Source organism: Ricinus communis, chromosome 6, assembly GCF_019578655.1.
Source record: "Ricinus communis isolate WT05 ecotype wild-type chromosome 6, ASM1957865v1, whole genome shotgun sequence".
In the NCBI taxonomy this organism is placed as follows: Eukaryota; Viridiplantae; Streptophyta; class Magnoliopsida; order Malpighiales; family Euphorbiaceae; genus Ricinus; species Ricinus communis.
The window spans coordinates 24,416,328-24,431,505 of NC_063261.1; the positions used below are offsets into that span (position 1 = coordinate 24,416,328).

Below are 15,178 nucleotides of genomic sequence, written 5' to 3' on the forward strand. Positions count from 1 at the left end.
ATATGAAAACCTTTAATGGACTATCATATATACACTTGTACAGATCAATTATATTTTAATCTTGATAATTTATTAATATAATTAAATATTGAATTAGTCTGTTTATATAATATTTGATTATTAAATATATTATTTTATTTTTAGATTTTTTTTATTTATTTCAATTAATGTTATTTTTACAACTATAGTATTTATATATATAATTCTGATTTATATATATAATTAAAATAATATATAAATAATGATAATATAAATTAATAAAATAATATATAAAATTAAAAAATTATTTAAAAATAATATCAAAACAATTATTAAAATAATGTAGGTAGGAGTTACGACTTCAATAACTATTCATAACAGTAATAAAAACAAGTTACCGGTAAGTAAAAAAAATAAAAATGAAAGAAATTACCATTAAAAAAGTGCTTTTTTGAAAAAAAAATTTATAAAATTATTTCAAAAACTCGACGCGTACTCATTTAGCTGCCTAAGGAAAGAGGCCACATTACTTGACCATTATCACCTGTTACTGTGTGTAAAGAGATAAAAATGGGCCATCATCACCAAGAATTCAACACCCAAAACCTGACCCTAATAGAAGCGGCTTTAAGGGTCCTTACCACGCCAGACCTGTTTGAGAAAGTAAAGCTAGGAGACTCTTTTGCTTCTCAATGGCTTCAAGGAACCATTTCCCACCCTTACTTTCCATCCCTGAACCTCATTATCCCTTATCGCCCTTCCAGATTCACTAATGTATGATGTTTCACATTTGCTATTTGTTGTGTCTACTTGTTCTGTAATGATAATTAATGGTAGTTTTGGTGCAGGTTAAGTTGATTGCACCGGGTTTAATGCCAAAACTTGAAAAGGCAAGCTTGCAAAAATAGCCTTGTTCACACTAAAATTTGGGCTATTGACTTGTCTTGGGTATTTACTGTTTATCCTTTTTATTTTCTATTCTTTTTTTCTTTTGGTTTATTTGTTGGAAACGATCAATTAATTGGAGTTCATTTTGGCTCTGTAATATTTGTTATCCTTCAATTCTTACATTACGTGGGTTCTTATAGTTCTTGGAGTGAATTGTTAATTGTAATTCAAGAAAGACTTCAGCCTTTATGTGAGAGGTTGTCCATTCACCATAAGTTACTATTATTTGGATTATATATATAATTATTTACTTCATTTTGTTGTATTGAAGTTCATGTGGTCTTTTGACTTATGAAAATGATGTAGTTTCTATTTACTTTTATCTTTTAGTTAATTGGATTTAGATTAAAGTTGAATTCCTTCTCTCACAGCCCAGAGACAATTCTAGTACCTGTTCTATAGCTCATTGGTATGATATTGTCTTTCATGTGCGTATATAGTTAGCACATTAATCCTTGAACTATGCCTAACTCTATACTCACAAGAAGTTGAATTGGGATCGTTTCTTTAACGTGCAATGCCTTTATGTTCAGCCAGATCATTGACATCCATGGATAATATAATGGACGCTGCTGATGTTTAAGCAAAATATTTAAGTTATTTACTGCTTTTTGTTTTATAGAATGTTACATAGTAGCTTTAAGATAAGCACAATCATTTCTACTTAGGCATGACAAAAGACGTAACATCTTCATGAGCTATCTCTGAAGTATTTCTATTTAGCTCTACAGCCATATCTGGTGCATCTTGCATTTATTCCTGTAGCTTTGGTAGAGTTGACTGAGTCAGTCATTTCTCCCTGTATAAGGAGTATCAAAATAGCACGTGCTTTGCAGATAATTTCAAGTCCCTTATCATGTTGTATTTCTTGGCACTTCTTTTAATAACTACTTGTATTACTTTACTGAAGGATAATATTGTTCGTTTTGGTAAGCAAGAGGCAATGCCAAGAGAATTCTTTACAGATTTTTTGAAGGTTGCGCAAGATGAAGGCAGACACTTTAATCTCCTAGCAAAAAAAGAACTAGGTTCTTCTTATGGAGCATTACCAGCTCATGATGGGCTATTGGACTCTGCCATCACTACATTAAAGGACCTATTGGCACGTTCGGCAATAGAACATTGTGTCTATGAGGTGCATGTCTATATTTTCTACTTTTTCTTTTGCTCCCTAGATTGCAATTAACATCCAATATGGAGGTGCAATCACATCTTTCTGCTTTTTTTTCTCATAGGATATGAAACTATGAATATACAGATTCATATTTTTGATAAAGCTGTGTGTTTTACTGCTATTATAGATAAAGATTTTTAGGGTGTGCGTAAAGTTTGTCAAGAAAATACTATTATTAGCATTGTTGTTACGTTTTGGTGGTATTGCCATATCAGTGTCATCAATTCAAGTGTTTATGCTCCTTCGTCGTTTAAGGAAAAAGAATAGCTTTAACCCAATTTGTATTATGGTTGGTAAAAACACTTCTCAAAAAAAAATATTATTTGGGTTTGAAAAACTACTTTCGGAAAGAAGTAGGTAAGCCCAGTGCTTTTTCTAAAAGTAGGTTTGACAAAAATAATTTATGAAAGAAATTTAAAAAATCAATTTATTAAACATAAAAATTCAAAACGTGTTCTTTTAACACCAAACGACATTTCCAAACAAGCTTAAGATTTGGAAGTTGTACTTAAAAGAAGGACTGCTTTGGCATGAGAAGGCTTGACAATACGAAAAGGGCTACAAGCTCATACAAATGCCTCACGCAATTTAATACTCATATTTTGTTTCTTGAGTTGGTCTAGATGATTTAACTTCTCGCTGAATGACATAAAGAAGATAATGGTTAGTGTGAACTTGGTAACATTTGAGCTATATAATTATTCCATCAATATATGTTGTTTGATGACTGGATTGATCAAAATGCAGGCCAGTGGACTCAATATGCTGCCAACAACCATATCTCGATTCCACAATGGAGGTGACAATGTAACAGCTGATTTACTGGAGAGAGTGGTGTACCCTGAAGAGGTTACCCATTGTGCTGCTGGAGTTAAGTGGTTTAAGTATCTACGCTTGAGGTCTAGACATTTAGGTATTGATTCCTGCTTAGTATCTTAAGACAGCAGAGGGTGAAAGTGAAATTACAATGGAGGAGAATGAAGAGATTATTCAGAAATTTCATGTTGTAGTCAGAACACACTTTAGAGGACCATTAAAGCCACCCTTCAATGAGGAAGCAAGGAAAGCAGCTGGCTTTGGGCCTCGAAGGTATGAACCACTTGCTGTCAAAGAGATCAATGCAGGATGCAGATGATGATTCAACTTCATAGAAGCAATGCGAAAAGAAGTGAACAACCATTTTGTACCCTTATAATTCATCAGTTTAAGCTGGGGACCATATGATCTTTGTAGCCATTAACATTAAAAAGCATATTGAGATGTTGAATTGGCATGGGGCGCAGTTCCCCTAGCTTCATGCAATTGTTTTCAAATTCAAAAACCCCTTTCAAAGGAGTCTGTTATTGAGTATATTTTCCCTCCATTTTTCTCATGTCAGGTCAGGTGTCTGTAAACTGTTATAAGAATCATTTTATGTTCTCTTCCCATGTCAAATGTATAAGAAGACAAACACATAAACTACTAATATTCAAGTCTAGCATTGTAATACAATAATCAACAGATAAATCATGTGCTTGTCACTACTTTGAAAGACAATTATGTGCAATAGAGAGACAAAAGAGGCAGAAGTGCCAAACATGAAAGATGCGAGCATCTCTGCATACCTTTCATATTGTTGTTCATCATTCTTAACCAAATAAACGTCAATTTACAGGATGATCTTCACAGGAAAACACTGAAGATATTCTACTATTGTAACTTTAGCTCAATGCCGCAGAGGTAATTGTTAACGTTCTGAATTTAAATGGCTAATACATTTATTCACCAACTTACTTATAAATTGCACCTACAATTTCAGCAGCATTAAGAACAGCAAGTGACTCAGCTTTCTGAATTGCAGTCTACCGTTTCTGTCCTCCAGTAAACTCTGGTAAGCCTCTGATAAAAATCAGAGGAAACCCATTTGACAAGCTTGTCTGGAGAAATGCTCATTGCAAAACTAGTTTTATTTCAACAATTTCAATTCAAGAAATCTATTGCTGAACTAAATTTCTATCCAACCTAGTAGGTTGGTTATATGGATCACTCTTCTTCGACTATTCTTTTTACTGTCAAGCTATTAGCAACATTTCTAAGATAGAGAACGAGGTCTCGGATGAAAGAAAATATATCTTAAAGAGAAATTGCAAGGGAGAGTAAATTAATTATTGAAGAATCATATTATGGCAACAGAAGCACTTCCATGTCTGCTGATAAAACAGCAAAAGCAAAGGAAAAGGAAACCTCTGTAAGTTGCATTGTCCACAAAAATTGTTGGCAGCAAAGCCCTTAAACCTAATAACTAGCTTAGGATTTTGAGTAAGGCATAAACTTGAATTCACATACTTGTACAGTTCCATAACCTTAAGAACATTGATATCCTTATAAGCAAGAGGACTGAGATTTCTCTCCATTGATATGCTTTTTAGTATTTAAGGAAATAATAAGAAGAAATTACTTGGGATATATCTGACCTCCAAGCTAGCAGCAGCCTGAAAGCGTTACTAACTTGTTTGTGCCCAAAACAATGGTGTGGCAGACTTGGGGTATCCTGACTCAGAAAACTGTTCATAACTATATATATATATATACACACACACACTCCCTCTTAGTCAGCTTCAAGGAGTTGTCTTCTGTCCATTCAAACTGCCCAGGTAAGGAGAGGCCTTCCTTGTGTCCTTCGAGAAAAGTAGTACTAGGTCGTCTTCTCGACCCACCCAACCACTAAGATTAAGCTTTGTCACCTTTTTGAGCTAGAGTGCAGGGTGCTCTTCAGGAATCCAAACCAAACCTCGGTCTTTGGAGTCAACAGCTTTTGCTTCATTTCAGTAGCCCGAACCAGAGTCGACTTATTTCAGTTTAGGATACTAAACTGGACTTCTCACCTGCTAAGGTGGTCCACCCATGAGCTATCAGGCTACACACATTCGTCGGAAAAGCACTTCGGAACCTTTGGTATAGGTTCAAATTCTATTGGATGCAATTTTTTTCCATATAATATACATATTATAATATAATAATCTATATATAGATTATATAGATTTTATATAGATTATAAAATATAAATATATAGATTATAAATTATAAAATAAAATTTTTTTAATTAAAAGTTAAAGATTAAAAGTGATTAATTTTTTTATACTTATACCTATAGTGATTTATTTCTTTAGACTTGTTCCTGAAGTAGAAAACGTTCCTTCTATTCCTGAACACACACACACATTAGGTTCATTATATATTCTTTTGGTACATTGTAGCTTCCATAGTCCAAGCAAGCAATATCATTGAAGGGCAACGCACCATCAGGATTCTACTGACAACAATATTTAGATGTCTAAGTAGCAATGACTTTGATAAAAAAAGGAATAAAAGGAGTCTCCAATGCATGACATACCCTCTTGATTAAATACACAATAACCTGAAAGTAAAGATAGAAAATACCAGCCAATCCCAAATGCTGGTGTGTGGTGATATCTCAACAGAGATGGAGTTGTTTACAATGGCTAGCAATGAGAAGGATAAGCTAATAATAGAAGAAAGAGAGAATAATCTAATTTATTGAATGTGAAAAACTGGCCTTTTAATAGCCATACAAAACAAAAACATCAGAAAAATACGCAATGAAAAGCTAACCAATTTTAGACTACTTCAAACACTAACTCCCTAAGAAATAGGAGATTATTTTCTTAACAGTCTAACCAAGATAACTAATAATATAACAGAACTTTCTAACATATCCTCCCTTAAACCAAATGTTAATCATTTAGTTTATATCATTATCTGCACACACTCCCAGCAGTCCACGTAACTTCAAGAAAACATCCAATTTGAGAGGTTTAGTCATAATATCTGCCAATTGTTCTTGTGTCCTGCAGTGCACCAAGTCTACCGTACCATCCTTAGTGAGATTACGAAGAAAATGAAAACGAACATCAATATGCTTGCTTCGACCATGCATCACTGGATTCTTTGAAAGCTTGATGGCTGAGCTGTTGTCACAGTGAATGAGTGTCGACTTATTTTGAATCTGGCCCAATTTTCCCAACACCCTTTTTAACCACACAGCTTGACAAGCACATGAAGCTGCCGCAATGAATTCTGTTTCTGTAGTGGATAAACTCACTACAGGTTGTTTTTTGGATGACCACGATATAGCTCTTGAGCTCAGCAGAAAAACGTAACCTGAGGTGCTCTTCCTATCTTCCAAGTCACCAGCATAATCACTATCTAAATAAACATGAAGTTCACCATCTCCTCCCTTCTTGTAGAAGATTCCAAACTCGATCGTTCCTTTCAAGTATCTTAGCACTCGTTTTGCAACCTGCAAGTGCATTTCTGTGGGGTTTTCCATATATCTACTGATTAAATTCACCACGAACATCATGTCAGGACGTGTTGCGGTGAGATACATCAGACTACCCACAACTTGCTTGTAATAGGTTTTGTCCACCTTAACTCCACCTTCATCCTTTGTAAGCTTAACACTAGGAACAATTGGATTATGCACAAAATTGCTATGCTCCATCCCAAACCTTCGTAATATTTTTGTAGCATACTTCTTTTGACTTATAAAAATTCCATTAGGCTTTTGCCATACTTCAATACCAAGAAAATACCTCATTTTTTCGAGATCAGTAATATCAAATTCACGCTTCATGGAGTTCTTAAAATCTGCAATCATCAACTTATTATTTCCAGTAAAAATGAGATCATCAACATACAAACTTACAATCAACATTCTACCTTCTCCTCAGATTTTATGAATAAGGTGTGCTCGTAATCACACTTCTCAAAGCCTTCCTTCAAAAAATAAGCTTTTATGCGACTGTACCATGCACGCGATGCTTGCTTCAACCCGTAAAGTGCCTTTTTTAACTTGTAGACTTTCTGCTCCTTCCCCCGTTTCACATATCCACAAGGCTACTTTACGTATACATTTTCTTTCAGCTCACCATGTAAAAATGCAGACTTCACGTCTAGTTGATAAACTGTCCAATGTTTTTGAGCTGCAAGTGCAAGGACCAAACGGATTGTCTCCATGCGCGCCACTGGTGCAAAAACTTCATTGTAATCTACTCCATGCTCTTGAGCATACCCCTTCACTACAAGTCTAGCCTTGTATTTGTTCACTCCTCCATTTTCATCATATTTAGTCTTATAAATCCACTTGACTCCCACTTTCTTTGACCCTTCAGGCAATTCCACCAATTCCCATGTACCATTCCTCTCTATTGCCTCCATTTCAACATCCATGGCATGTTTCCATTTCTCAGTCTTCACAGCATCTTCAAAATGAATAGGATCTGTTGTTGCAAACAGAAGAAAATAAGCTTCCTCGTCACCTTCAGAAAGTCCTTCTCCTGTAACATAGTCCCGCATCCATGTTGGTGGCACTCTTCTTCTTTCTTCACTAGAACCTGTAGACCCTTCTTCAACTGATGAATTGGAATCGTGATTTTCTTCATCATCAATATCAGAATTCATTCCAGCTTCATTCTGCTCTAGTGTTGTCTCTCCATCTAAGCGATTTTTCCATTCTAAATCACATGCAATTTCAGCATCATACTTTTTATCCCAGTCCCAACACTTGTCTTCTTCAAACATCACATCTCTACTGATTATAATCCTTTGTGAAATTGGATTATAAAGTCTGTATGCCTTAGACTCGTCACTAACTCCAAGCAAAACACAATTGATGCTCTTATCATCTAACTTGCTTCTCGTACTATCAGGCACATGCATATGAGAAACACAACCAAAAACTCGAAAATGTGCAACTGAAGGCTTACTTCCACTCCATGCTTCCTCTGGAACTTGATTCTTTACCACCATTGTTGGACTCCGGTTTAAGACATGCACTGCCAATTCCATCGCTTGAGCCGAAAGTTTTAGGAATTTTCTTCTCTGAAAGCATGCTACGAACCATATTCATAATGGTTCTATTCTTTCGCTCTGCAACTCCGTTTTGTTGAGGCGTGTAGGCTGCTGGTAACTGTCTTTGTATGCCATTTTCATCACAAAAATTGTTGAATTCATGTGATGTAAATTCTCCACCTCTATCCGTACGTAAGTTTTTAATAAAAAAACCTGATTCCTTTTCAACGTGAACTTTAAATTTTCTGAAAGTAGTGAAGGCTTCAGATTTTTCTATCAAAAAATAAACCCATGTTTTTCTATTAAAGTCATCAGTAAAGGTGATCAAATACCTCTTTTTGCTGTTGGAGATGGGTGTTATTGGTCCACAGATGTCAGCATGTATCAACTGTAGAACTTGTGATGCTCTCCAAGTGCTGCTTTTCGGAAACGGATCTCTGTGTTGCTTTCCTATCAGACAATCCTTGCACAACTTTGATGGAGACATGAGTTGTGGCAAGCCATGCACCATTTCTTTTTGTTGAAGAGTCCTCAAGCCTTTAAAGTTCAAATGCCCATATCTGCAGTGCCAGAGCTGCACAAGATCTTTGGTGATTGCACTAAAACAAGTAGATGGTAAAGGCTGACACACTGCACTAAACATGAACATTCTATTTGCAGACTTCTTAATTTCTAAAATCAGGCCTCTTTCTGGATGATACACTTTGCACTTCTCATGCTGAAACAGGAAAGAAAGCCTTTTCTCCTGTAACTGCCCTACACTCAACAAGTTATTCCTCAGTTGCGGCACATAAAAAACTCCTATAATGATCTGCACCACATCGTTCACTTTCAATCTCACATTACCCTTTCCTGCAACCACCATACTAGTATTGTCGCCTAACTTCACTGTATCACTGAAATTTTTATCAATATCAGTGAAATAGTCTTTTTTCCCGCACATATGGTTGCTGCAGCCTGAATCAAGAAACCATGTGTCTGTTTTGTTAGGTGCATCAACATCCACATAAGCCATCAACAACATCTCTTCTTGCGACTCTACATAATTCACCTCCTTGGTAGAACATTCCTACTGAAAATGCCCCAACTTGTGACACTTGAAGCATTCAATAGTAGATCTGTCAAATGTTTGGCTGCCTCTTCCCCTTCCCCTTCCTCTTCCTCTGGAGCTTCCTCTACCACGAACTCTGCCTCCAAATTGTTCTCCAGAAGAAATCTTCAAAGCCTGAATTTCTTCTAGCGAAGACTTCTTTTTCATACGCTGCTCATGCACAAGCAAGCTACTTTGCAGTTCATCAATTGACATGAGACTTGTATCCTTAGCCTCCTCAATAGCACACACCACATAGTTAAAATCTGGAGTCATTGATCTCAGAATTTTTGCTACCACTTCACCATCTCCCTTGCTCTCCCCATTTTTCTTCATCTTGTTGACGATGGTAAGAGTTCTAGCAAAATAATCACTGACAGATTCTCCTTCCTTCATTTCAAGAACTTCAAACTCTTTTCGTAGAGCTTGCAAATGTGACTGCTTCACCCTTGTTGCGCCTTGATGTTTTTGCCTCATCGAATCCCATATGCTCTTAGATGTTTCTTTGTTGAGAATTGTCTCTAGAACAGAGCGATCTAGAGCCTGAAACAAGTAATTCTTTGCCTTTAAGTCTTTCAGCTTCTGCTCTTCGATATTCTTCTTTTGCACTTCTGTCAATGCACCTCCTTCTGCTACTGCAGGGATCCCTGTTTCCACCACACTCCAGTATTCTTTTGATCACAAGAAGTTCTCCATGAGCATTGCCCAATGATCATAATACCCATCAAACTTTGGTACAGCTGGTTGCACAAACGAACTTTCTGTAGTCATTTTTCAATTAACACTCTCGTAGAAAACTGTTGTTTCTAATTCAATCAGGCCTCGTGTGAGGCTCTGATACCAAATGAGAAGGATAAGCTAATAACAGAAGAAAAAGAGAATAATCTAATTTATTGAATGTGAAAAACTGGCATTTTAATAGCCATATAAAACAGAAACATCAGAAAAATACACAATGAAAAGCTAACCAATTTTAGACTACTTTAAACACTAACTCCCTAAGAAATAGGAGGTTATTTTCTTAACAGTCTAACCAAGATAACTAATAATAGAACAGAACTTTGTAACAAGCAATGCCAAAATGAACTAATCATCTTTTCACATCAAACATATCCAGCATTGGCAGTGTTGCTACAGCTGCATTTACCAATTTAAGCAAAGAAAAAAAAAACTCACTTATAGTTTTGAATGTCAAAAGTTCATTCATTAGTATCCTTCAAAGCTCTATTGGTGAGAACCAATCAACAGTGAACTGAGAAACTACTTTAAAAATAGATTCTTGCCTCATTTATGGTCCAACTAACACATCTTCTCCTTTTCCATTTAGCCAAAATTTGACTAATACAAGAAATATAACATGGGGAATAATTTCAAGGGTTATGAGAAACGTAGAAATCATACTATTGAACCAATAAGCAAAATGCAAGTTTTCATTCCCAATTCCTAAGGATTGTTATATTGTGGATCCAAGTATATGATTTATCATATATTCAAAGCTATACACATGTGTTAATAAAATATTAAATTAGACGTATTTGCCAATCATAAAATTGGGCATGTAATTTCAATTTAATTAGCAACTTATATTATCAAATCTCCAATTAATTAAAAAGGCATAAACAAACTAATACCATAAATTTAATTTCGTTACAAGACATACAAGTTCATTTACTTCGTTTCAACTTCTCATTTTATATTATTTTATTACTAATGATTTTATTATTATATTTTTATTTCAATTTTTATATTTTATTATATTTTATAATTCTTTTCACATGAATTTATTTTTTAATAATGTGCTAGTATTTTTATAAAAAATATTTATATTAAAATAAAGTAGAATTTAATTAACATAATTAAAAGTAAACATAGAAAAAAATAATTTTATATTTCTAGAAAATATATACTTTTATTTTTATTTTTCCTCCTTTTTTAATTTAATTCTAAACATCAACATTATAATTTAAATTTATAAAATAACCAATAAATTCATATGTTATAAATTATAGATATATCATACGTATACTTGGGGTTCATAAATTATAGTCTAGAAATTCATAAGTTAAATAAAAATATATTCATATATTAAAATAGATTTATCAGTAAAAATTAATAAATATACAATTCATATTTAAAAAATTCAACACCAATGAATATATACTTTATATGTAATATCTAGATTTAAAAAATAAATAAATAAAAATAATATATATATATATATATATATTTTTTTTTTTCTTTTTCCTTTTTCTTTTTTTCCTTCTCCCTTCTCCCTCCTCCCCGCCGACTGCCCTCTCCCCCTCCGCCTGCGTGCCGCCCAGCTTGCCGCCACCGTCCAGCAGCGTCTCTCCTCTCCTCCCGCTGCCGCGCGCCGCCTTCCCCTCCTCCCTCCTTTTCGCCGACGCTGACGAAGGACGAAGAGGCTGCCATCGTCGATTCGGCCTCCTGCTGGCGTCCTTTCGGCAATCCGACGCTGGATTCGGACTCCTCACCCCCGAAACCCACGGAGCAAGTCTCCCCCGCCGATTTCCTCCAACGGCAACTTCAGAGGAGCTTCACCAGAGCAGCCCCTTTCCAGCCCCCAATCCGATGCCTTCCAGCGAGTTTCCGGCCGAAACTCTCGTGTTTTCGGACTCCCCGCAGCTCGAGTTTCACCCAGGCTCTTCCGGATTTAAATTCCGACACCGTTGGCAGGACCGGCTTCCGGACGTCCGAAATATTGCAATTTCAACTCAATATAATTTTATTTAAACACTAAAAGTTATATTATAATTTTAATAAAATATTATGGTTATTAATTATTAGTGATGGATAATTTAAAAATTAATTTGATTTAATTAATTGGGATTGTGGTGTGTTATGGAGTCGGAAAAGATAGTACAGTTCTAGTGGGCCGATTCACCTTAATTAATTGTAAAATATTTGAACTGTTTTTGGCAGGTTCTCGATCCATTTTATGAGAGGTAAACGTCTATAATTTAGGGGAGTTTCTGCCGAATTTTCGATAGGATTCTCGAATCTAAAATAATTTTAGACAGTCTAATCTAAGAGTCTAGGCTTAGAAAAAATTTAAGAATGTCTATTAACTGAGTGTTTTCATAAATAGATAATCTGTCCATTCCACCAGCTCCACCCGAGGCATAGGAGCGGACTGAGGAGCGCGACAGAATTGTGAGTTAAAGTCAAGTTGTACATTGGCAATGTCTAGATTTAATGCAATAATTAATGATTAGTGTTTATATATATGGCTATTATTATCGTTATTATAAATAAATTTTATTTAATTGATAATCATCACAAATAATATTAATATTATTATTAGTTGATTTATCTCGTTATTTATAATATTTTAAGTAATATTATTTTAATACAATTATTTTCTCGACAGAATTATATTTTGCATGCTCATTTTACGAGGTTTCCAAATCTTTATTTTCAGTATGATATTAAATAGGTATGTTAGTTTATGATTATTCTATTATGATTGTTATATTTATGTTATGTGATAATGTGATGAGGCTATAGTAGAACATGCCACATGATGGGTTACATCAGGACCGCGTGCACACTTGTAATAATCAGAGACAGGTAACAAAATTATTTTTGGATATTGCCCTGGTCGAGTATAACTCTATGGGTTATAAAAACTTGACTGCCGGAGAAAGGTCCATGGTCGAGCAATACTCTCCAGGCTCCGGCTTAGTTGGGAGTCAAGTGTCCACGCTGGATGTAAGGACCCTAGTTGAGCTTCGCTCTCTAGGCGCCAGATCTATTGGAATAAGATAGCCGAAAGGCTACTAATTATGAGTTAAAGTCAAGTTGTACATTGGCAATGTCTAGATTTAATGCGATAATTAATGATTAGTGTTTATATATGGCCATCATTATTGTTATTATAAATAAATTTTATTTAATTGATAATCATCACAAATAATATTAATATTATTATTAGTTGATTTATCTCGTTATTTATAATATTTTAAATAATGTTATTTTAATACTATTATTATCTCGACAAAACTATATTTTGCATACTCACGTTACAAGGTTTCCAACTTTTTATTTTCAGCATGATATTAAACAGGTATGTTAGTTTATGATTATTCTATTATGATTGTTATATTTATATTATGTGACAATGGGATGACACTATATTAGAGCATGTCATATGATGGGTTACATCAGGACTGCGTGCGCACTTGTAATAATCAAAGACAGGTAACAAGGTTATTATTAGATTTTGCCATGGTCGAGTATAACTCTATGGGCTATGAAAGCTTGGATGCCGGAGAAATGTCCATAGTCGAGCAATGCTCTCTAGGTTCCGGCTTAGTTGGGGTCAAGTGTCCACACTGGATGTAAGGACCCTGGTTGAGCTTAGCTCTCTGGACGCCAGATCTATTGGAATAAGATAGCTGAAAAGCTACTAGCGTTTTGGATTAGGGTTTTGCTGAGCCATTCGTCTCATAACTCTTTAAATGTATTTTATTTCTAAATTATGGTATGACTCGTATTTGATATGCAATGGCATATGATATACTGAGTTAATAAATATTATTTTATTGAGCATACTGCAATAGCTACATGATTCTTTGATTTTAACTCACTCTCAAGACTGACAGTCTCAATTTTATTTTTCAGGTGACAGTTAGAGTTTTTCGCCATCCTGCATTTTGACAGCCCAACTTCTTCCTTCATCGGACTAATTGTAAATAATCTATATTTTCATATTTTTAGTTATTTTATACTCTAGACCTTCTGCAATAGAATATTTTAATTTGTTATGATTTTTCTGGTCCATAATGGACGTGAAATGTTATCACAGACATGTTAGATTTATGTATGGTATGTCAATCATGATTAATATTAATTTGTATAAGTATTTTATTGAATTATCGGTTAGTAAGGCTTACTACAGGATTCAGTGGCTTTAAGTCTGTCCATTCCCTAATACCGGTCACGGGCCCACAAATGAGGTCGTGACATTATAAATAATAAATCTAAATTTTATTTTTAATAAACCCTAACACTAATAACAGATGAATATATAATTTATAAGTAATGAAACTAACACTAATAACAGATGAATATACACTTTATAATTAATGAATTTAAAATTTATGTTTAACAACTGAATAAACACTTTATAAGTAATGAACTTGAATTAATAAGAGATGAATATACCCTTCATAAGTATTGAATATACCACCTGTGTAAAAAAATAAAATAGTATAAATTAAATAATAACATATTCATCAGCGACAAAATATAAGTTCGTTAAGTATACATTTGAGGTTTATATTATATGCACATACATTTATAACTTAAAAAAAAATTCATTATTAAAAAAGACAAACATTAAAAAATGATATATAACCATTTAGTATTTTTTTAATATTATCCTTTATAATGAATAAAAAAATTAAAATCTATTAACTCTTATTAAATTTTTTTAATTTTTTTAATAATTAAATAATCAAATATTCAATGAAAAAAGTCAACTTTTAAAAATTAATACTTAATAAAATTATTAATTTACCAAAATATTAAATATAAAATTATATTGTAAAGTCTATAATTAACTAGCTTGTAATATGAGTATTCTATTGTCTAAAATAAAATCAAAAAAAAAAAAAATAGATACAATTAGAAAAGAAAACAGATAAAGAAGAAACACATTAAAAAAACTCATATACTTATATACATATCCTAGTTTTAACTAAGTTTTTTTTTTTTTTTTTAATATAAAATCAAATTTATTACTACTACATGTACACGTTGCTGTCTATATTGGATCCAACTTTCATGTATAACCTCTTATCATTAGAATCTAATGCACTCAGGCCCCTTTGTATTCAATAATATTTATCTCTGAAAATATTTTGGTGTTGTGCTATTTAATAAACAAAGTTGAGTTTTTAAATGAATTGAATTTTCTGTTTTCTTTAAATATGAAATTTAACTTAATATTTAGTTTTTTGGAAATACCTTTCATATATATATATATTTGTTGTAATTTAAGTATTCTTTTCATAAAAAATAATTAAAATAAGAGACAAAAACCATAAGTTGTATTTCATCTGGAAACTATGTATTTGTAAAAGAAATCAACTCTATTTACAAATTTTCAAACT

At 33.5% G+C, this 15,178-nt stretch overlaps 2 protein-coding genes across 2 annotated transcripts; one reads left to right on the forward strand and one right to left on the reverse strand.

The window, feature by feature from the left end:
- The first annotated feature begins 208 nt into the window (after window positions 1–208).
- Window positions 209–3,451, forward strand: LOC8263591. The gene is given in 6 exon segments (XM_002533891.4): window positions 209–753; window positions 828–862; window positions 864–927; window positions 1,838–2,062; window positions 2,849–3,036; window positions 3,038–3,451. Coding segments are annotated over 6 exon segments (915 nt in total). The 5' UTR covers window positions 209–549; the 3' UTR covers window positions 3,237–3,451.
- A 5,572-nt stretch (window positions 3,452–9,023) lies between these two features.
- LOC107262431 (RNA-binding protein 26-like) lies at window positions 9,024–9,815 on the reverse strand. The gene is made up of 2 exons (XM_015728225.1): window positions 9,803–9,815; window positions 9,024–9,691 (listed from the first exon to the last, which is right to left on the reverse strand). Exons 1-2 carry the CDS (start codon window positions 9,813–9,815, stop codon window positions 9,024–9,026), a joined length of 681 nt encoding a protein of 226 aa, XP_015583711.1.
- Between the last annotated feature and the right edge of the window lie 5,363 nt (window positions 9,816–15,178).